This window comes from Antennarius striatus, chromosome 6, assembly GCF_040054535.1.
Source record: "Antennarius striatus isolate MH-2024 chromosome 6, ASM4005453v1, whole genome shotgun sequence".
NCBI lineage: Eukaryota > Metazoa > Chordata > Actinopteri > Lophiiformes > Antennariidae > Antennarius > Antennarius striatus.
The window spans coordinates 3,810,240-3,831,558 of NC_090781.1; the positions used below are offsets into that span (position 1 = coordinate 3,810,240).

General features: G+C 38.9%; 2 protein-coding genes across 8 annotated transcripts; one reads left to right on the forward strand and one right to left on the reverse strand.

Annotated features, from left to right (window-relative positions):
- The first annotated feature begins 2,102 nt into the window (after positions 1-2,102).
- Positions 2,103-9,857, forward strand: LOC137596448 (porphobilinogen deaminase-like). Of its 2 annotated transcripts, none has more exons than XM_068317003.1 (14): positions 2,103-2,270; positions 4,131-4,184; positions 4,370-4,442; positions 4,708-4,757; positions 5,309-5,364; positions 5,716-5,793; positions 6,798-6,875; positions 6,962-7,037; positions 7,145-7,258; positions 7,349-7,387; positions 7,515-7,634; positions 7,757-7,810; positions 8,372-8,458; positions 8,573-9,857. In XM_068317003.1, exons 1-14 carry the CDS (start codon positions 2,247-2,249, stop codon positions 8,744-8,746), a joined length of 1,077 nt encoding a protein of 358 aa, XP_068173104.1. In that variant the 5' UTR covers positions 2,103-2,246; the 3' UTR covers positions 8,747-9,857. The 2 variants fall into 2 exon arrangements, with proteins under 2 accessions (XP_068173104.1, XP_068173103.1); XM_068317002.1 differs by lacking the exon at positions 2,103-2,270 and adding an exon at positions 3,784-3,980.
- A 221-nt stretch (positions 9,858-10,078) lies between these two features.
- gkup (glucuronokinase with putative uridyl pyrophosphorylase) lies at positions 10,079-20,858 on the reverse strand. Of its 6 annotated transcripts, XM_068316997.1 has the most exons (23): positions 20,708-20,858; positions 19,901-20,007; positions 19,739-19,783; positions 19,478-19,631; positions 18,893-18,964; positions 18,365-18,453; positions 18,090-18,246; positions 17,590-17,667; positions 15,264-15,355; positions 15,023-15,128; positions 14,844-14,923; positions 14,695-14,763; positions 14,037-14,097; positions 13,930-13,946; positions 13,771-13,828; positions 13,228-13,320; positions 12,811-12,871; positions 12,483-12,596; positions 11,888-11,945; positions 11,622-11,690; positions 11,051-11,114; positions 10,876-10,947; positions 10,079-10,605 (listed from the first exon to the last, which is right to left on the reverse strand). In XM_068316997.1, exons 1-23 carry the CDS (start codon positions 20,762-20,764, stop codon positions 10,510-10,512), a joined length of 1,869 nt encoding a protein of 622 aa, XP_068173098.1. In that variant the 5' UTR covers positions 20,765-20,858; the 3' UTR covers positions 10,079-10,509. The 6 variants fall into 6 exon arrangements, with proteins under 6 accessions (XP_068173098.1, XP_068173097.1, XP_068173096.1 ...); XM_068316996.1 differs by having other exon boundaries at positions 14,844-15,128; positions 19,919-20,007; XM_068316995.1 differs by having other exon boundaries at positions 14,844-15,128.
- Positions 20,859-21,319: the final 461 nt, after the last annotated feature.

The window sequence follows — 21,319 nt, forward strand, 5'->3', positions numbered from 1 at the left end:
CGCTGCTGGATCCGCCCACAGCGCGAGACCAGTGACGTAGGCGCCAAAGTCGACCTGCTGCCTATAAAACCTCCTGCCGCGCCTGGCGGCGCTCCTCAGAAGCAGTTCGAACCGTCCATCTAGGAGAGAAACACGTTATAAATACCTCAAAGATCTGTTCCAATAATTCAATGCCCGTTCATAATATAATCAATAGAAAATAATTTAAACTTATAAAATAAACTTTTCTTACACTGCAGTACCAGAGCGGTACATTTTTACACACTGTAGTTGAACTCGGTCGTAGTGATGGGAAAGGACGCTCCATAAAGCTTTGAAGCCTTTCATCCAATTGGTTCACTGTAGCACAGTTTCTTGGTCCTGTATTTGCTCTAGTAGGACATCTACTGGATGCAAAATTTACCAGACCCCTGCTGGCATTTACAGCAGTGGTCTCCAAACTTTTATTGTATGGGCCACATACCATAACTTTACCCCTCTCTAATGGGGGGGGCTGCTGTCAGATTGTACCAGAAAAACTGTGTCGATCGCAGGGGTGCTTAAAAATTAACATGTATTGACTTCCAGAAGCAAATATTTAGTGTCGCGGGATGTGACTGCAACATCCCGCAACACCCCTGAATTCAACAATCTACCCTGACCGACACATTTTTGTAGTTCTGGCTTCCTGAAAATGGTGTTTTTGTTTTTTGATTATATCTCATCAGGTTTCAGAGATCTGTACTTCAAAATGTATACAGTGCGCCGTCCTTCCTCGCGATGAATGCGTTCCAGGAACGACACAGGATTAACGAATTCCGCGCTAGAGTGACAAACTATTTTTCTCATTATTTACGGTAATTTAAACATTCGTGAACTCTCCCCACACTGATATTAAACCACCTTCTATCTGTATTACCATTTTCCACACTTTTATCAACTGTTTAACCACATTTGTGTGTCACGAAAGTCTGAGACTGACAGAATATAGCGCACTTCCAGATGCCGTCAGTCATTAGAATGCGCGTATGGTATCACGTGACTGCTTACCAAAAATTGCGAATGTGCGAGGGCGCAATGAAAATTTGACCCTGACCTAGTTTTTCAAGGTCAAAGTTGTGATCTAATTTTCATCCCCTTGCCTCCTTGAATATAACGCCTTTTTTCATCAATCAATCAATCAATCAATCAATCAATCAATCAATCAATCAATCAATCAATCAATCAATCAATTTGTATTTATATAGTACTGAATCATATGAGAAGACATTTCAAAGCGCTTTACAGATAGAAAGCCAACAATGCCCTCCAGAGCAAGCGTTAGCGACGGTGGCGGGGAAAAACTCCCTCTTTCTTATCCGGTTCCTGAGATATGTGCAAAAAAAATGTACAAAAGTTGAAATCATCTCATTTTCATCCCTTTTGCCACCCAAGTAATGTGCTTTTTTTTTCATCTTTCTATCTGCAACAGTTGTGAAGATATTTGGTGGATGAATACACATACACTGACAATTACAATACATCACCGCTTCGCGGGATGTAGTAAACATAAATGAATTATCTATAATATATGGCTAAAGTATGACAAGCATTGATTAACACATTAAATCTAATTATGTTCAGTTTTATACAGAAAATATATGCAATACAGGAAAGGTCAAATCGCTGTTTTCTGGAGTTATCGGTCGTTGTGTTGCTGCAGTACAGCCATCCTGCCAAAGAGGGCGCTCACGTTCTCAACGAACGGGGCGCCAAGTGATGAAACATTTTTCGGCATAATTGTGTCAAACGGTTCGAAGCCCCATGAAGCGCCATTCGGACATCACTTTTTGAATGGAGCCTAAAGGGTTAATATCGGAGCAAAATCTGTACTACTTCTTGAATCAAAAAAGAATTAAAAAAAAATTAAAATTAAAATTTTTTTTTTAAAAATTTAAAAAAAAAAGAAAAAAAAAAAGACTCAGTCACTTGTCAGCCGGGCAGGGAGGCTTCCGACGTCATCATTTTCAGCTCCTCCCCCTTAAAGGAAGTAATCGTCCATTCGCGCATCGCGGAAACGCCCCCTTCCCGTACTCGGCACACGCTTGGAAGCCTCGAAACGGAACTAGTTCCGTGACGTCACAGCTTCCGCGTTCATTCATAGGAGGTCGTGTGTGCGGGAGTCGTCGGATGTTTTCAAGGATTTCATGTTTTTAAAATAGTTTTAGCGTCGAGCGTAGTGCGACGCGGATTCGTGCAGTACTGGCAAAGAGAACCGGACCACCGCTATGTCGGGGGAAGCGAGCATAAAGGTAAGTTTCCTGATCCGACAGTTAGCATGCTCATCCTTACGGGAAGGGCGCACTATTTCCGGGTGCGTCACAGTTTTCTGGCCTCTGATTGGTCAGGCTCATTGTCTGTTTCAGTATTCCGTGTTTTCGTTGGACTAGTGGGAAAAAAGTTACGTCCTTCAAATTTGACATATTAGAGTACAGTGAAGCGTTCTAGTGTGATGTAAGGTTTAACTGTTTTAATTACGCAGTCTTGTAACTATTTCTTAACTATTTTTTCTTCTCCAAAAATACAGCTTTAATAGTGATAATAAAAAGAAAAATAAATTAATATTGTGTCAAGAAGAGCAAAAAATAGATTGATAAAGCAAATCCAGTTGATTCTGTTTTGCTCGTCTCGACCTGTGTGACTTCATCACAATAAAGCAATTGTTCAACCCCTTCCCATGATAAATGTACATGTCATGTCATGTCATGTCATCTTCAGATTACCACCGCTATGTCCGCTGCAGCGGGTCACGGGGAGCCCGGAGCCTATCTCGGCGGCATGTGTATATATATTATAAATATTGTCAAACTATATTTATAATCTGGTAATAACCAAAGCAAGAAGAAGCATCTGAAAAGATTGATTGACCCTCAACAAACATAAAATGTTCACATTAGACACAAATGGTACTTTTATAGACGACTACAGTCTCTACATCATGTTTATTTTTTGTTAAAATCAATACGTTATCAACTTTTAACTTGTAATCAATTTTTATTAATCCTGGAGGAAATTGTTAGTCCACTCTAGCACAGACCGCTCACATGCATAAATATAATGGGTACAGGCCTACAATAGAATGAAATGGTATAGAATAGAATGTCTTTAATGTCACCATGCACAAGTGTACAACAACGTTTTTAAATCCTGTGGCTGTAACACACACACACACACACACACACACACACACACACACACACACACACACACACACACACACACACACACACAAAAGTGGCCCACTGTCAGTTCACACTCCGAAATTTTTGATCCAGCGACCCTGCAGGTCCCCAGTCCGAGACTTAGTGGGCTGAGCTACTGCTGCAACAATCCTGACCCCAAAGGGTTAGGGTTAAAAAATAGGCATTTAAATATAATGAAATACCTGAATTAATAGCTTCATCATCTGAGTTATGTAGTTCTCTGCAGGCATGTGCAAAGTATTGACCAGAGCACATGTAAAAGTTCCCAGTAAGGAGTATAAACCCTTACCAGTTTTACAATTTTTTTCATTCTTATATTTCCCTTTCACAAATAAATTATGTGATCAATATGCTTCCCCCCCCCCCATCTACTGTGCTGACTTTAAGGAAGGATTCCTGTATGTGGTGGCTGTTCATGATTATTTAGAAATAGACTTTGTGAAGATGAACATTCTGTAGCAACACAGTGTCTTTGGATGAAGCCCCACGACCACACCTCAGGCCCCTCCCTGCTTTTTATAACGGACTCAGTGAATTGGCACTACTTATCTTTTGCAACCAGAGATATCTTGGGGTGGAGGTCATAAAGAGAAGAAGGCAGTGTCGGGTAATAAAGACCACCGTTCATCATCATCGAGGCTACATGACCTCAGCGCGGCTCCTTGGTGAGACACATCAGGCAGACACAATAGCCCCCACAGTGTAGAAGCTCAGTGGAGACGAAGAAGTATGGAAGAAAGGCCGTACAAATTCATCAGGGTGAGGCGAGCAGAGGAAATCATTCATTACATGTATGAAGTAAAAATGGAGGAGGCAGGTTGTGTGTGGTGCAGGGAAGGATCTCTTTAAGCTGCTCGGAAGGAAAGGATTTCAAATCTCTTTGGTTTGTGTCTCTTATTTCCTTGACAGGATGGGAATGGAAAAGTTAGTCGTGTCATCAGGATTGGAACCCGGAAGAGCCAGGTACAGGAATTCGATTATGGGATGATCTCTGCTTGTTTTAATGTATTTATGAAGTTTTTAGAATGTTTTGAAGACAGAATGCATTTTGAGATATCTCTTCCTCCAGATGCTAGATGTCGAAACTTGTGTCCATCAGTGTAATTCAGCCCAAGTCAAGTATTTTTTCTGTGTTCTTCTGTCTCCAGTTGGCCCGCATCCAGACGGACAGCGTGGCGGACCAGCTGAAGGAACTGTACCCGGACGTCGGCCTGGAAATAGGTGAGGATCGTCTCTACGCTCACTTTCTGTCAGAGGACACTTACAGGCTTTGTTGGCGTGTAATTTCAGTGGTGACTTTAACAACCTCTGACTAACCATGACTAAAGCACAGGATACTGACTGCAGACGTTCTGTTGGACATCAAACCTGCAGAAATAGCATAATTAAAAATAAACATGTAAAACTAGGGTAAATGTGAGAAAATCAAGAACACTTGGTGCACATTTACGCATATTTTTTAATATCTGCATCTTCTCTCTTTCAGTTGCCATGTCAACCATAGGAGACAAGATCCTTGACACTGCTTTATCTAAGGTGAGGCAGCAAATTGAAGGCCGCATTAGGTCATGTTCGTTGTGTTTGCCACTAATAAATAATAACTATTATATCCAGCCAAGTTTAAATAGTATTTAATGATAATCTTTACTTATATAACACCTTAAAAAAAAGAATGTTTGTAAAGTGACATAATAAAGAGTGGAAACCCAGGTTACCAAGACAACTACGTGCTAAACCACATAGCCAAACAATAAAACAGATTTAAAATTGAGATAATTTCAGAAACTGTCAGGACAGTACTAGACTTTCCTACGTTTTATTGGATTTTATCCCTTTACTCTTTTGTTGTATTGTCAGATGATGCCTTTTATAGTTTTATTCCCTTCTATTACGTAACCATGTTCATCCCATGTTTGTATTTGATGACTGTTATTTTGGCTTTCTCTTGTCTCTATCCTCCTTTTTTTTTTACCAACTACTGGGCATTACTTCACTGTCTCAGTTTCCTTTTGTAAATGTTTTATTTTCCAAGTTGTTGTTTAATAAAGTTATCATTATTACTCATTATTTTCTTCCTATGAATACAGATTGGAGAGAAGAGTTTATTCACCAAAGAATTGGAGAACGCTCTGGAGCGGAACGAGTGAGTGTCTCCGTTGTTAGACCGATGATAACCTGTTGTTACACCGTTATTAAACTATTGTTACACCATACCCCCTTCAGAACTCACCATCAGACATCCACATGAAATCTTTTGCATTTTTAGATTCCGTATGTAATGTTTTACCCCTCGTGAGCCGAGTCCCTGTCATTCCTCAGGCCCTTTACAACCGGGTGCTTCCTGTAAAACCAATGAGTGAAAACCTTTTTTTCCCCACCTCAGATGTAGCAGGTGGCTCCGTCCTGCTCACACACACTGAATGGCTGCATTATATACCATGAGACATAATGGTACATACATGTGAACATGACTGTGTTCCCTTGTGTCCCACAGGGTCGACCTGGTGGTTCATTCACTCAAAGACCTTCCCACCACCCTACCTCCTGGGTTCACTGTTGGTGCTGTGTTGAAGTGAGTCTGCTCACACCACTGATGAATAGCATCTCTGTCAATTCATAGGTGCATTACAGATATCACTATCATCTTCTTTAACTTTAAAAAATCTTTATAAAAGAAAACTTTCTCGGCACGATGTCCAATCAGATTTTTTTTTTTCAAAATGAAAACCAAAACTAAACTAAATTGTAAATCATGCATTAATTTCTCTTGCCTCACACAATAACTGCAGAGAAAATTTTGAGTAAAAATGTCTCTACCTTTGGTCCAGTGGGGAACAACGCATTTATTCAGCTTTAAATTGTATTTCTGAAGCATTTTGTGATCATTTTTAAAAGGAGAATTGTGTAGCTGGCTCGTTGGCACTTGGTCAATCCTCAAAACTCTGTATATTTTGTCATATAACACTGGAGTTATTTATTTATTTGTGATTTGTTTGATTGTTAAGACAAATAAATTTTAATATTGTTATAAATATTATAATATATATATATATAAAATATATTTATTTATAAATATTATAAATAGTATAAATATTGTTTCTGTATTATTAAATCCCGCAAAGCCGTTTCAGATAGAAAGATGAAACAAAAAAAGCACATTACTCGGGCAGCAAAGGGGATGAAAAGGAGATGATGACCTTGACCTTGAGAAAACCCGGTCAAGGTCAAATTTCAACTTTTGTACATTTTTTTGCACATATCTCAGGAACTGGATAAGATAGAAAAATGAACCAGAAGGCCTTTTATTAAGGGAGGCAAAGGGAATGAAAATTAGATCACAACCTTGACCTTGGAAAAATTAGGTCAAGGTCAAATTTTCACTTTTATACCTTTTTTAGGTACGCGTCTCAGAAACCTGATGGAATATAATCACAAAACAAAAAACATTTTCAGGAAGCCAGAGGCACAAAAACGTGATGATGTCGCGGGATGTTGCGGTGTCTGCCTGCCTTATTGTTATTATGGAATCTAATGTTAGAATATATAAGTAATGATTTATGTGTCACTCTCTTTCAGGAGAGAAAACCCTCATGATGCCGTGGTTCTACACCCAAAACACATGGGAAAAACTTTGAAGACTCTACCAGAAAACAGGTATGGTTAAAGAGACGCGTCAGCTGTTATTGTTTGTGCTCTTATTAAAAAAGTGTGACAACTGTTGTGTGTTTGTGTGTGTGTAGTGTGATCGGCACCAGTTCACTGCGCCGTGCTGCTCAGCTGAAGAAGAACTTCCCTCACCTAGAGTTCAAAGATATCGTATCCTTTTAGACGGCATTAAGAACATAGGTGTTAACCCCCGACGTTTCTAGCACACAAGAATGGACCTCTGTGTTTTCCTGAGCTGCCCCCCCCCCCCCCCCCAGCGTGGTAACCTGAACACACGTTTGAAGAAGCTAGATGAGAAGGATGACTTCGCCGCCATCATCCTGGCTGCTGCTGGCCTCAGGAGGATGGGCTGGGAGAACCGGATCAGCCAGGTAGTTCATGACCTTTAGGGGTCATCCGTGACGCCCCAGCGAGACGCGTTTGGTCCAGAAGTCAGACAGTGTGTGTGTTTACACTCGTAGGTCCTCTGTCCTGAAGACTGCATGTATGCTGTGGGACAGGTAAGAAGCGTAGATGGAAAACATGGTTAATGAGGAGAGGAGAGCTGTAAACTATATCCAGTGCTGTCAGTATCCATGTCTGTGCTGGGGGGGGTGTGTGGAGTCAGTAGAATGTGTTTGCTGTCAGGGGGCGCTGGCTGTGGAAGTTCGAGCCAGAGACGCAGACATCCTGGAGATGGTGTCCGTCCTCCATCATCCTGACACCGTGCTGCGCTGCATCGCCGAGAGGGCCTTCCTGAGGCGCCTGGTACACACACACACACACACACACACACACACACACACACACACACACACACACACACAGTTGACCTTTTCGTTCTATCCATATAAAAGTCTGCACGTATTCAGTCTAACTTCTGTTTGTAGGAGGGGGGCTGCAGTGTCCCGGTTGCTGTAAACACTGAAGTGAAAGACTCTCAGGTGAGGCTTGGCTGAAGTGACTCAAACTCAAGGCCCGGGGGCCAAATGTGGCCCCACCACATCATTTCATGTGGCCCCCGAGAGCATAAAAGGTCAGAGTGTCTAAAATCGAATAGGTCAAAAGTGTGCTTTGACCAAAAACTACATTTCCCACAATGCAGTAATCAAGAACGTTTATGAACAAAGTTAGAAAAACAAATTTTTCTGTGCAAATGTGATGTTTATAACTTGAATAAGTAATAAATTTAATTTGAAGTTATTTAAAATTAAGGAGTCGTTACATTTACTTAACTTTGAGTTACATTTAGTTACATCTATAAGTTAGATCTGGCCCTTTGAGGACAGACATCATGTTGATGTGGCCCTCAGAAAATGAGTTTGACCCCCCCTGCTTTGGACTGATGATGATGATGGTAGTAACTGCTTCTAATTCTTGCACCACAGGAAAAAAAAAAAAAAGCATAATAATCAGAATAAACTTTAAATGTCTTGAGCACTAATTTGTAAATGAATGACAGATTGGTGTTTGGCTGATGGTTGGGGCTCTGGGTGTGTTTGCAGCTCTACCTGACCGGTGCTGTGTACAGCCTGGATGGATCGGACAGCCTGAAGGAAACCATGCAGACGAGCGTCGCTGCCGCTCACAGGGTAACGGGAGACGTGCTGTCCGACGTCTACATTTCCCATTTTTTTGTGTTGCTACTTTTGCGTCGTTAATTCTGATGATGTTTGTGTGTGTGTGTGTGTGTGTGTGTGTGACAGGCTGTGGAGGAGGTGGACGAGCTCGTCCAGAGGGTCGGCGTCACAGCCAACAACATCTCAGGTGAATCCCAGGACAAAGCTGAGCGGCTGGGGCTCGACCTGGCCGACTTGTTGCTGAGTAAAGGAGCCAAAGAGATCCTGACGGTGGCCAGGCAGACCAACGATGCCAGATAATCCATCCTGATTGATGGGTGGGGGTGTCAGAGGTGACCAGTTACAGCCAAATAAAACAAATCATTTTTAACGTTACACTTTTCATGTCGCTGTAGAAAAAGAAACAAGCAACATGTGAGCTTAGTAGATAAATTGTTGAGGCATTCAAACATGGAAAGTTTTGCTCAGTGACTGCGTGTCCAGAAACTGTCTCCAAGGATGAAAATAACAGGAGCATCCGCGTCACAAGAGCACCGGGAATGTCACCGAAATCCCACTAGAAGAAATAAGACGGGGAAAATCGATTGGAGTCGTTTTCTGTTGTTTTTTTTTTTCGTTTCAAATCCTCATGAAGAAATGTCACCTGACTTCCCATCAGCATAGGGTGAGCAGATTATTACCTTTTTTTTTTTTGGTTGAACTGCTATTTTATATATCCTAGGATTCATCTGTGATCTATGACTTGAGGTGGTTAGAATTGGAACCATAAAAGAAAATCAGTCCTTTTCTAGGAGTTCCAGTCTCTGTCTCAACAGCATTGAATCTATTAGAGGAATTAGTTTCCTGTTTTTATCACAGCGAAGCTTCCCATTGGCTAAGAGGGGACAGCTCTTGCCTTTAGAGATATAAGATTCCTTTGACCCATACCGGTGCTTTACAGCTGCATTAGTCAGCATCATGCAGCTGGTACTGGTGTGTTCTTGAGGAATTCAGCTGATATGTTATATTTATCTCATAAAGTCATTGCTCATAATTATATCTTCTTATAAATATACAATTACTTTTCATAATTCTGAGGTGTTTATCACCTGATAATGATGTATGTCCTCTAATAAATGTATAGTTACCTCTATTTTGTAATATTTTGTATTACATTTTTGAGACATGATCTAATTATAAGATGCGTAATCACAGTAAAGTACTGCAAAAGTCATAATGATAGTATGTTTACCTTTATTATGTAAAGCTCATGAACTGGTAAAGCAGGTCTTTATTCTGTATCAATAGACTCAACTGAATATCTTTTTCTTGTACAAACAGACTATTGCCTCTCTGATCACTTAAACGTTACACAAACATCCTTGCTTGCTTTTTAGCTTTAATTTTTGGTTGAATAAACAGATTATTTAGATTGGTTATCACCGTGCTCATTGTTTGCGTCCGGTATTGATGACATAGTGACCTGGTGCCTTCAATAATCTGTTTTGCCTCATCTATGAACATCAAGTCAAATTAAATCACATTTGTCAACACAGAAGCAAACATTTTCTCTTGTGTATTGATAATTTGTGAGTGGAAACTTGGGACACACAGGGGCAGTGCTATATAGTATAAATGTAGACATACAAAATCAAGAGTCATAAAATGGGTTTTAATTTTACACAAAAATTACCTTCACTTTACAAACATGATTAAATATATACGTAGATGCTGTATAAATTACACAGAGAAATAGAATATTTACATTTTTATCAGTAACACTGATACAAGAGAATTCATCTGAATCCTCTTGAATCTCATCTAATCTGGATTAAAAAATTTTGAAATATGCACTTTTGCTAATTTTTCAAGGGAAAAAAAAAGTGATGCCTGATGTTTGAATAAATATTTTTTGACTAATTTGGTGAATAATTTTATAATAAATTACCAAAGAGTGAATATGGGCATAGCCGTCATCGCTATTTTAAATAGATTAGATGATCCCCCAATGCAATGATTAGCCCAGGGGTATTGAGGTCCATGTCCAACCAATAACAGGTTGACTGAGGGGTGTAGAGGTGATGTTAGTGCTGGCCACTGGCAGTGCTGATAGATGGGTTGTATGGTCCAATGACACAGAAGACACAGCCGGCCTCTTGGAACGCCTGTCTCATCTCCATCTAGCAGGTCAAACACAGACTGCATCACACTTCTGGGCTTTATTGTCACATAATTAAATATATTTAAATTTAATGTGGTATATCCAGCCTTAAGGTTTTGCTTTCCCACATTTTTTGTGATTTCTAAGTTTTACTAATATTAAAACATTGTGAATTCCTTCAAATCAGAAAGGTGACAATTTTAACATGAATATTAAACTCAAAGTCTCAGCTGATTATAGAAATGGACTGTCTGCTGGAGACATTTATTTCTACATAATGCAGTCTTACCAGTCTTGCATTATCAAGACACAAACCCACTACGGCACCCCCACTGCCCGGCAACTTCACAGATGAGCCAAACTGCAAGAAGCAGGAGAAAAAATAAATGCATGAAAACGTAAAAACAACAACAACAACAACAAAACAACACACCACCCTGGTTATAGAATGTTTGGTCACTGACCTGCTTCGCCAACTGGACCATCTTGAGATTCCCAGGACCCAAACATTCATCAGTGTAGATGGTCCTATGAAATATATGCTCATTAAACTGTAAATATATCTGCACTATGATAAAGTCCCGCCTATATTATATAATTATATCTATTATATACTGTATATACTGTATATAATATATTTTTACATTAATCATTAATAATTATTTTTTAACTATTAATAATTATATAAAATATATAATTATGATAAAGTCCCGCCTATATTTTATGATTATATATATTATATGCTGTATATATATTACATATATAATTATATAATAATTACTAATTAATCATTAGTAATCAATTAATTTTAATTATTTATATAAAATATTATATCAATATTATGTCATTATTATGAAGTCCCGTCTATATTATATACTTAAACATATTATATACTGTATATATATATATAATAATTAATCATTAATTCTCAATTATTATTAATTATATAAAATATTATATAATTATGATAAAGTCCTGCCTATATTATATAATTATATATATTATATAATTATTATATAACTATAAAAATAGTACCTCCGCAGCTCAAAGTTCTGGTCCATCAGCTGTGCTAGTGTGCTCCAGTCTCTGGTCTGAATAGCTGCCCTGAACAAAAAAAAAAGCATTTTTAAGATAAAAGGTAATTGAAACTTTTTACATGTCTCAGAATGCCAAAAGCCAGTTTTGTACCGTTGCTATACACAAATAATATAATGGTTGTTTACATCCAGCCTTTGATCTGATTTCATGGAGAAAACCTCTGAAGTCTGGATCGACATTTCACACAGAGATCACAAACCAACCTGGCTCTGTCAGTCAGCGCAGCAAACGTCTCCATGGCTTCAACAACTGCAGACTCCCCTGTGGAAGAAGAACATCACATAGTTCAGAGTTCATCTTGTGCACAGCGATATGCGTTAGTTGTCAAGAGGGAAGGTGCTTTGCGGCTTGCCTGAACAGAATCCAGACTTCTATTGAAATGAAAAATATCAAGCATCCTGAGCCAGTCGACTACGACCGGCCCCTGAAGTTTTACTGTCCCAATGGACATGACTGAACATCTGAACCAGCTCAAGTTCACCCCTCATATTCACGAGTTTTATGTGCAGCGGACCGATTTGACCTGAATTACTGCACATCCCCTGGTGTCTCTGTTGGATATACCTTGAGATACAAGTTGTTGAACTGACTTGTGGGTGAACAAATTCAAATTACTGAATGAAGATTTAGAAAGACTCACACGACAGCAAGCACTTAAAAACAACTCCCCCCAGCAGACCGACAGATCGTCAAAACTTGGAAACCGCCTCCTGTCTCACACCAAACGCTGCAGCTTGAGGGTATTACTGTATGGACTGTGTTTGGCTCTACGTATGCATGTATGAGGTAAACAGGTACCGCTGAGCCAGCGCTGGCGAACGTTGCTGTGGATCCGTCCAGAGTCACTGGGGTCACTCAGGTAAGCCAGCCAGAATGGGGGGAGCCCATTCATGTCCATAGACACGTAATTCCCTGAGAACGGTTAAAAACAAAAACAAAAACATGTGTTTTTCTATTAAAAAAAATAAATCCAGAACAAAATTTTTGTGTAAATTTTCAGAATGAAGAAATATAAACTGCATCAGAATTCATATAACCATGTAAACATGCTATTCCAAAAAAGTTAAGGTATTACAATTGTTATTAGTACCAGCCGTTTAGCAACAACAGATTATGTCTTCAATACCGTATCCCTGATCTTCCATGAGTGTCTTGCTGAAATCCATGAACACTAAACCTTCATAGACCTAGAAAGACAAATAGAGTTCATGCTATGAGGCAGCAACTGCATAAAGGCTGCGTTCAGACTGGCAGCCAAAATCTGATTTTTACCCCAACCAGATTGATATCGGATGTCTCTTTTGTAGTGTGAATGATCACAAATCACATAAAATCGGATTTATTTATTTATTTTTTTCAAGATGGATTGAAACCACATTCAGGAGGTTGCATTTGGACAGATGTGTTTCAGTGTGAACAGCTCCACACACAACCCTAAATATCAGATATGAAAGGGGAATCTGATCGGAAACCCGATTTTCCTGCCGTCTGAATGCAGCCAGAAGGTAAATGAAAAAAATGCACCGTTAAATCCACTACTGACCTGCACTACTCTGTCCTGCAGACCAGCGGTGATAAAAAGCTCGTCAGTCTCCACACTGAGGATGAAGTTGGCTCGAATCGGTTTCGGGAGATCCTGGAGTGTGAAATAGAAATACGAAACATGTGGTACATTTAGTTATTTCTATATCAATGCTTCTCTTTTTCTTTTTTCTTTTTGGGTTCATTGGAGGAGCTTCCACCACCATTGTGACCTGGATTGATCTAACTTGGAAAAAAAAAAAAAAAAAAAAAAAAATATATATATATATATATATATATATATATATATATATATATATTTATAATTATAATTATAATTATTTATATTTTATTATTTTATTTTTTTAGCCGTTAACAGTATTATGGGATGTATTTATTCAACTGAGATATTAAGTAGAACATCACTGTGAAATGCCCCGGCCCGCCACTGCTTCATACTAAATTCAATATAAAACAAAGTCCACCTGAGTAAACAGAAAGGGTGTTTAACCCCCACACACTACTACTCCACATGTCTGCATCAGGAGATGGACAACACCCTTACATTATCTGTGATGTTGTAGAACTTCATCAGACACTTGAGGGTGGCTGAGACGATGGCACTGTGGAAAAGGTACGTTTTGAAGAAGGGTTAGTGTTTTATATTCAAAGTATCTGTAAATGGGACAATGCTGTAATGAAATAATCAAAAATGACATTTTACCTGCTTCCTGCTAGGCCCTTGTTGGACAAAGAGACAAATCATTTCACTATTATATGACTCTTTCAGGGCTTTACTTATTAGAAAGCATGAATTCATTTAATGCTCACCACTTGTCGAGGAATGTTGGTGTCATACTTCAGTGTGAAGTTCTGCTTTGTTAAAGCAATACTGCAGGTAAAAAACCCAGACAGAAATCCTTCAGAAATTTGTGTATGTTTGCATTTATTTAAGTTTGAAGTTTATAGATGTGCACGTTGACTACAGAAGCCTTGCCAATGACTTATACGCAAGGATATATAAATATAATGAGAGATTCCATCTAAGATGAGAGAGGATTGTCCACAATCCGACTGAAACATGTTTGCTTCCGATAAAAAACAAAAGATCAAACAGATAAATAAGTAAACACAACCCATTGCAAGAAATGACAACGCTGACACCACATTGTTGAGAAGAGTTTGCTCCTATCAGGACCATATCTTATGTAAGTTACACCCCATTGTCTACAAAGTTTTGTGGAGTTAGCAGAGTCTTAATTAAGATGTTGAAAAAAAATCAATCTTTAATCTTTAATGTCTTTAATATTTATCTGGATTCATTCTAAAACATAAAAATCCCCACTTTGCTGATCTACCATTCTTGAAGATCTGTTGGGTATTTTTTATTGTATGTAATCCTGATAATAAGTAAAAAACAGGTGTTGAAAAGCAAAGTGATTGATATGTGCATGGATATCATTGGTGTTCTCTCCGTTACGCGTCTCACCCTTGTTTGGAGCAAAACTGGTAGAACTTCTTACAGGTAGCCTGGAGCAGCCGCAGACCCCCAAGATACCTACAGCGGACGGTGGACGGAGAATTTTCAAATGCTTTACCGAGAAAAATCCTCGTGTATCTACTTCACTGTGTACCCACCCTTCTTTCCTGCTGATGCAGAACAGATCCTGCAAGCTTCCGAACTCTGTGGGGTCGTTGAGAGGATGAGGCACCAAAACCTGCAGAGGAAACAGGAAGTAACGCGACTCCTGCACACGACGTCCACGATGGAGGTTCTGTGGTTTATGGTTGTGAGTAGAAGTGTTAACATGCCCTACCAAAGTCTGGCTCTCTGTTAGCGTGACCTCAGCCCAGAAGTTAGAGATCGTCATGGCGATGGTTTTCCCATTGAAGCCGTCTGAGGGATTCCCTATTAACCCCACCCTGCGGGTCATCACACACTGGGAAGTGAATTCTTATTGTCTTCTTTCATTCAAGTACTCTGATCATCAGGGATTCTATTTGAAAGGAAGATAATTCACAGTAAATTAATCCAAACTGGAGTTTGTTTTCTCTTACCTGGCGTATGATCGGCACGTGATTGGCTTTGTCGGATTGTCTAGTTGCTTGTTGGAGTAGTGGGTCAGCCACTTGGTGTAGTCTGACAGGCCCTAATGACGAGAAAACGTGATGTAGGGTTAGAAAATTAGAACATCATGGAAATACTCGATATTTTTATCCATTATTTCAGAAAACGACATTCTGGTCTCATACATATCAAGCATTTCTTTTAGTTTTATAACTACAGCCTGTAGCTTAAATTGTCTCACAAAACTATCACCATGCGTTAACTAATTTTTATTTAATATGAATATATATTTTTATTCTTACTTATTGTACAATGACAGACATGAGAAATGGGAATGAGAGTTAGTGAGTTAGTTATGAGTGGAGTTGTGTCTCTGTTCCAATTTCCTGTGTACAGAGATAAATAAAGCCTGTGTCCGCGTGTTCCATCTCTACTGCAGTTATAGTTAATACAATATTATTATTACAATATTATGTGCTTTTAACAGTTTTCTAGTGATTTTAGCAGTCCAATATTTGTGGTTGAGTGAAATGAAGTAAACCTGATTTTATTTGTCCATGTATTGTTTTTCGATGTATAATCGAGAACGACTAAACTCAAAAGACTTGTAGCAGGTAAGTCTTAGGGAATAGTACTTTCATATTTAGAGTAGAAATGACTTTTAAATGACGTCAAATGGTGACTATGGATTGAAATTTAATAAATAATGATTCACGAACGTTTCATCTTACAAACAACCTATCTGAACCAATCGTGTTTGTAAGTTGAGGACTATCTAAAGAAATATTCTAATTGACCAAAAGTTTGATGTCCATGAGCTGTAAACCATACTTATCAAAGGTGAGAGCTAAATTTCAAACATCAGAGGGCACGAACTACAAAAGCATTCATTCATTCATTCATTCATTCATTCAAGGTAACAAAAAGGCTTGAAATATTTCAGTTCATGTATAACAAATCTAAAATACATGAAAGCTTGTTTCACCCTCCCGGCTTCAAAATGACGTAACAGAGAGGAGAGAGCCACACACTCAACACGCACGCGGAATCATAAAATTTCACTTTATATAAATATCAGGTATTTACTCACTTGGAAAATATACCTCATTCCATTCAAATATTCAAATTACTATTACTAACTATAATGCTGTATTGCTGCATGTACGTCTTAATACCATAACTTTATCAATTTTTTGCGTGTCATTATTTCCACAACATTCTCTCATAAACTTTTACTAATTACTTACTAATTAATTTCTTTACAGTCTTTACAGTTTATAGTTGTTATTATTATTATTACTATTGTATTTTTCTTATATTTTTTCTTTTTTACAAATCAATTGTACGTTGTTATTTGTATTTGTTTATTATTGATTATTGACCCTAGAACTGATTTAGTTGCAAAAGTATTCAATTGTTTAAAGCTGAAGTAAGAGGAACTGCTACTCAGAGTAAAGGGGGAAATAAAAATACAAATTATTTAAGAAATATTTCATGAGTATACATTGAATTCCAAGTAATTCAATTTAAAGTTTTTATGCCAATCTTATTTAACTTCAGAGATTTTCTGTGTTTTCAATGGGAAGGGTAGCTTCCTCCACTGCGCCACGAAATGTCATCAACCACAAAATTTTTGGCTTGGCGATAGCTTTCTCCTGGATCCTGAAGTAACTTTTCAATATCCAATCTAATCAATAATCATTCTATCAAACAAACAGCAATTCTTGAATCAATGGCAGAGAAAAACTGTATTTAATTAAAATGAAAATCTGATGCTGTACTGTCAGTGAGACTGAGACGCGTTAAGTTCTCTGCTTTTAGAAAAAATAATTTAATCCTAATTCAACTGTTTTGGTGTTTGGGAACCATTCATTCATTGACTATATATAAGATCAACTCACTGCTCCCAAACCACACCTTTCAACATCTGTCCCCCCTCCATATATATATATATATATATAGTCTCTTCTTTCTTGTCAATTGTTATAAATATCAGGATAATTTTTATTATTCTTTTTTAATCTACCTCGTTTTATGTGTCTTTGACATATGCGGGGGAAAAAACAGAATTTAACAAAATGATTTCATTTGTGACTTTGCTGCATCAGTTTTAAAAGTATACCATTTGTCCAATAATGTTGCTTTTCTGAGGTCTAAGTTAATAAAGATCATTTCGTCTTCGGTATACATAATAAATTGGGGATGAAAAAAAAAAGTACAAATTGTAGGAATTAATCTGTCTCCTTTGTAATGTATGAATCTGATGGAAAACTGTAAAACATTGGTCATGTGATGTACTGATTTAAGGATACGAACCACTTGTCCAATGAGCTGGAAGCCGGTAGGAAGTTTCATCCCAAACACATCGAGCTGCTTCTCATTAATGAGCCACTCCTGAGGACAGAAGACAGGAAAAACAGGTTTTTACTTCAGTTCATGATTGTGGATGCGTTTTATATAGATGCAGATCCTAAAGAAGGCAAAGGGTGCTATTCACACCACAAACAAATTATTGTTAATTTGTGTATAGATAATTTGATATGAATCAAATTAAAGATATGTACTTGTTCAAACAAATGATCAGTTTTCACAGGAAAGCGATTACAATTCATCTAGCCCATTATACTCACTGGTTTGTCTTGTAATTGTACAAACCTGGGTTTGAATGGCAGTAGTATTAGTAGTAGTACTGTGTTTTCCAGAGGAAAATGTTTTATATAACATCTATTACAGAGATCTTTTAAAAATGAAGAGTTTTGTATGATAGATAATCCAAGCAGTAAAACTTATTCCTAATGAAATATGGACTTACGAACCCAAAATCGTCCGAAGCTCCTGTCTGCAGCTCTGGGCTGCATCTTGATGAAGTCAGACAGGAAGGACAGACTGTCTCTCTGGATGCAGTAAAACACCACGCTGGCCAGCCGGGACTGGATCACTCCATCATGTGGTTTCTCCAGGAAGCGACTTATTCTAATTTAGAAACAGTATATTTAAATCAACTCTGTAATGTAGCAAATAAAAAAATATTTGTCCATTAAGTTCTGGTCCTTTATATGTGTCTTATGAAACTAAAGAAAAACCGTCCTACCTGTGGGAGTCGGGGCAGACCTCCACGATGCCCCTTGAGCTGCTTTTCTCACTTTCCTCCAGCTCATAGTAAATTATCAGTTCTCCAGGCTGCAAAGACCCAAACCGGTGAGTTACGACTAGTTTCCTTTAACTAATCCACAAAAAGATTCATCTGACCTTTCATTTGAACATTTTGCATTTGGCCAAGAAGATAGAAAACAATCCTTTGACTCCGCGCAACTCAACAAACAATTCAGGTGCCTGCTCTATAGGCAAACATGATTTTTTTTCATTAAAGACATAATTTTTATACATGCAATGTGGTCATCAAGATACAGATTCAAATGATTTTCATTATCTTGTTGATACCAGGTCAAGAGACCTGGTATCAGCTGAATAAAGCTGTTCTAAAATCTGCTCACAGATGGTAGAGAATACGTCTGACTATCTTTTTTGGTTGTTATATACCATAAATTCAATATTTAAATCTCAATAAAGAAAACGTCTTTTTTTACGGTCGCCTTCATTTTTATTGGGAAAATCTGACCTTTGACCTGAAGAAGCGTATCACTTGTGCAATGTCAAAGTTCTGGTCCGCACACAGCATGTCTCCCGCTATCTGTGTGCACACAGTGATAGGTATCATTGTATGACATTCAGTTCTAAAAAGAACATACCTCTTCAATAAAGTGAAACGTCACATTATTATGCATTTAGGGGCGGCAGTGGCTCAGTGGTAAAGCGGGCGGTAGAGCGGGTCGTCCTATGATTTAAGATCGGCGGTTCGATTCCCGCTCCCGCCCCCCCAAAAATACCCGGAGGTGAGCTAACAGTGGGAGGTGTCAGCTCATCTCCGGAGCACTGCCGAGGCACCCTTGAGCAAGGTGCCGTCCCCTTTACAAATTGCTCATTTGAGGCGCACCAAGAAGGAGCTGCCTGCCACTCTACCTCCCCTGCATGCCTACAGGCCCCTTTGTGTGTGTGTGTGTGATACAGGGGCCTGTACTCACAAATATGTATGCATGCGTTTGTAATCAGTAGCTAGAGTGTGCTGTCTTAATTTCCCTTCGGGGATCAAACCAGTATATAAAAAAAAAAAAAAAAAAAAAAAAAAAAAAAAAATTTAACGTACCACCACAATGTCGTCTTGCAGCCGGCGGCTGTGAATGACCAGCTGCAGATCAGCTACAGCCCCCAGACGATCCTCCAGGGTGGTGCTGCCGTCGTTCACTATGTTCTCCACCGGGAAGTCGTTAGCGGTGGCCCAGCGCTCGAAGTGTTTATACCTGATCCGTTTAGCATCACGACAACGAGTCAAAGCACAAAAATAGTCTGACTGCAGTCAAACTGTTAGGAGTCGAATCAACTTTGGGGTAACGGAGTTAGTACTGACTTATCTGCATTTGTGACGAGGTACACTTCTGTGAACAGTTGTCTCCTGCGGAGGTCACAGATGCAAACAGAAGATAACTGATTTGTTTTGAGGGACTGACGACACCAAGAAAAATCTCTTCTTTCAATAAGAGAAAGGTCACATTTTGCATGTGTTACGCACGTGTTCACCGTTTCCCACCAAAAGTCAAGAATCTTTTTCCCTCCTATTCCAGGTAGTAAGGCCTTTGGTACCCCAGTCAGGTGGCTGTACAAGCCGGTGTCATCATACTGGGGGCACAATTCAAAAAGTCGAATTGTAAAAAAACAAACAAACATCAATCAACACCCCAACAGGTCAGTGTGACCAAAGGCCTGGATGTTGTAGATTACTTGGTAGTAATTCACCAGACCAGACATGCATGTTTTTGGAGGTGGGGGGGAAGCCAAAGAACACACTCAGACATGGGGAGAACAAAGTCCACACAGAACAGGACCCACAACCGTCTTGCAGTGAGGCAACAGGGCTGTACTACCTATTGCCCCACCGTGTCGGCTTTTCTTATGAAAAATATTCTACATTTCTGTGGTTAAAATCTCTATATTTAAAGATAGTCAGAAGCAGAACACTGCAACCCTCAGTTTATATATAAATAGTGTCATCTGTTGAAACGGATACGATACAGATCATGAATACAAATAATTCTGGTATGAAAATTGCATATGAAACAAAGTGGGAGCAATTTGTGCACAATGAATACATTTCCATTGAAGGTGACAATATCTTATCTTAGCTGAGGTGATTTAATTTATTTAAAAGTTTATCAAAATCACCCACTGATTATTTGGTAAGTTTGTAAGTTTAAGTTAAGTTTGTGAATAAAATGCTGGTGAACAGGTAACAGGCTGTAGGAATGTAGGTCAACGACTTGTGAGGCGAACTTCTCGTCGCTGTTATTTCCTAAAACTCCCGCGTCAGCCTTGACCTCACCTTGATCTGCGTCTCCAGGACGGTTCCGTGTCCCGCTACCAGCACTATGCAGATCATCTAAAGGGTTAACGGTGGTCCTTACAGCAATTTCATCAAATTATTTTAAGCTTTGTTTTGGCCACGTTGTTTCCGATTTCTTAGTTCTTCTTTCAGCAAATGCATCGTACTTCCGCGCAAAAACCCTTCAAAATAAAACCACCATCATGATGAAGGAGCATGTACACTGCACAGCAATATTGAGTACACCCCCCCCCCCACTGAAAAAAGAAGTTTTTCACAGTATTAAAATGAACACAAACAATATATCCCAAACACTTCCTCGATGATGTTTATTGCATTCAGTTCTTACATAACAACTCAAACAGAAAGGTGAAACTGAAATGACTCTTATTCTGTTTCCGTGAAAGTGTGGTGGAGCCAAAATGAGTACACCCCACAGCAAACACGACTACATCCAATACATTTAGTACTTTGTTTGGCCTCCATTACTTGCAATGACAGCCCCAACTCTCCTTGGCATGGAGCGCACAAGGCGACAACATTTGGCCACGTCAGTCTTTCTCCATTCCTCCAGGATGACCTCTTGTAGAGCCTGGATGTTGGAAGGAGAGT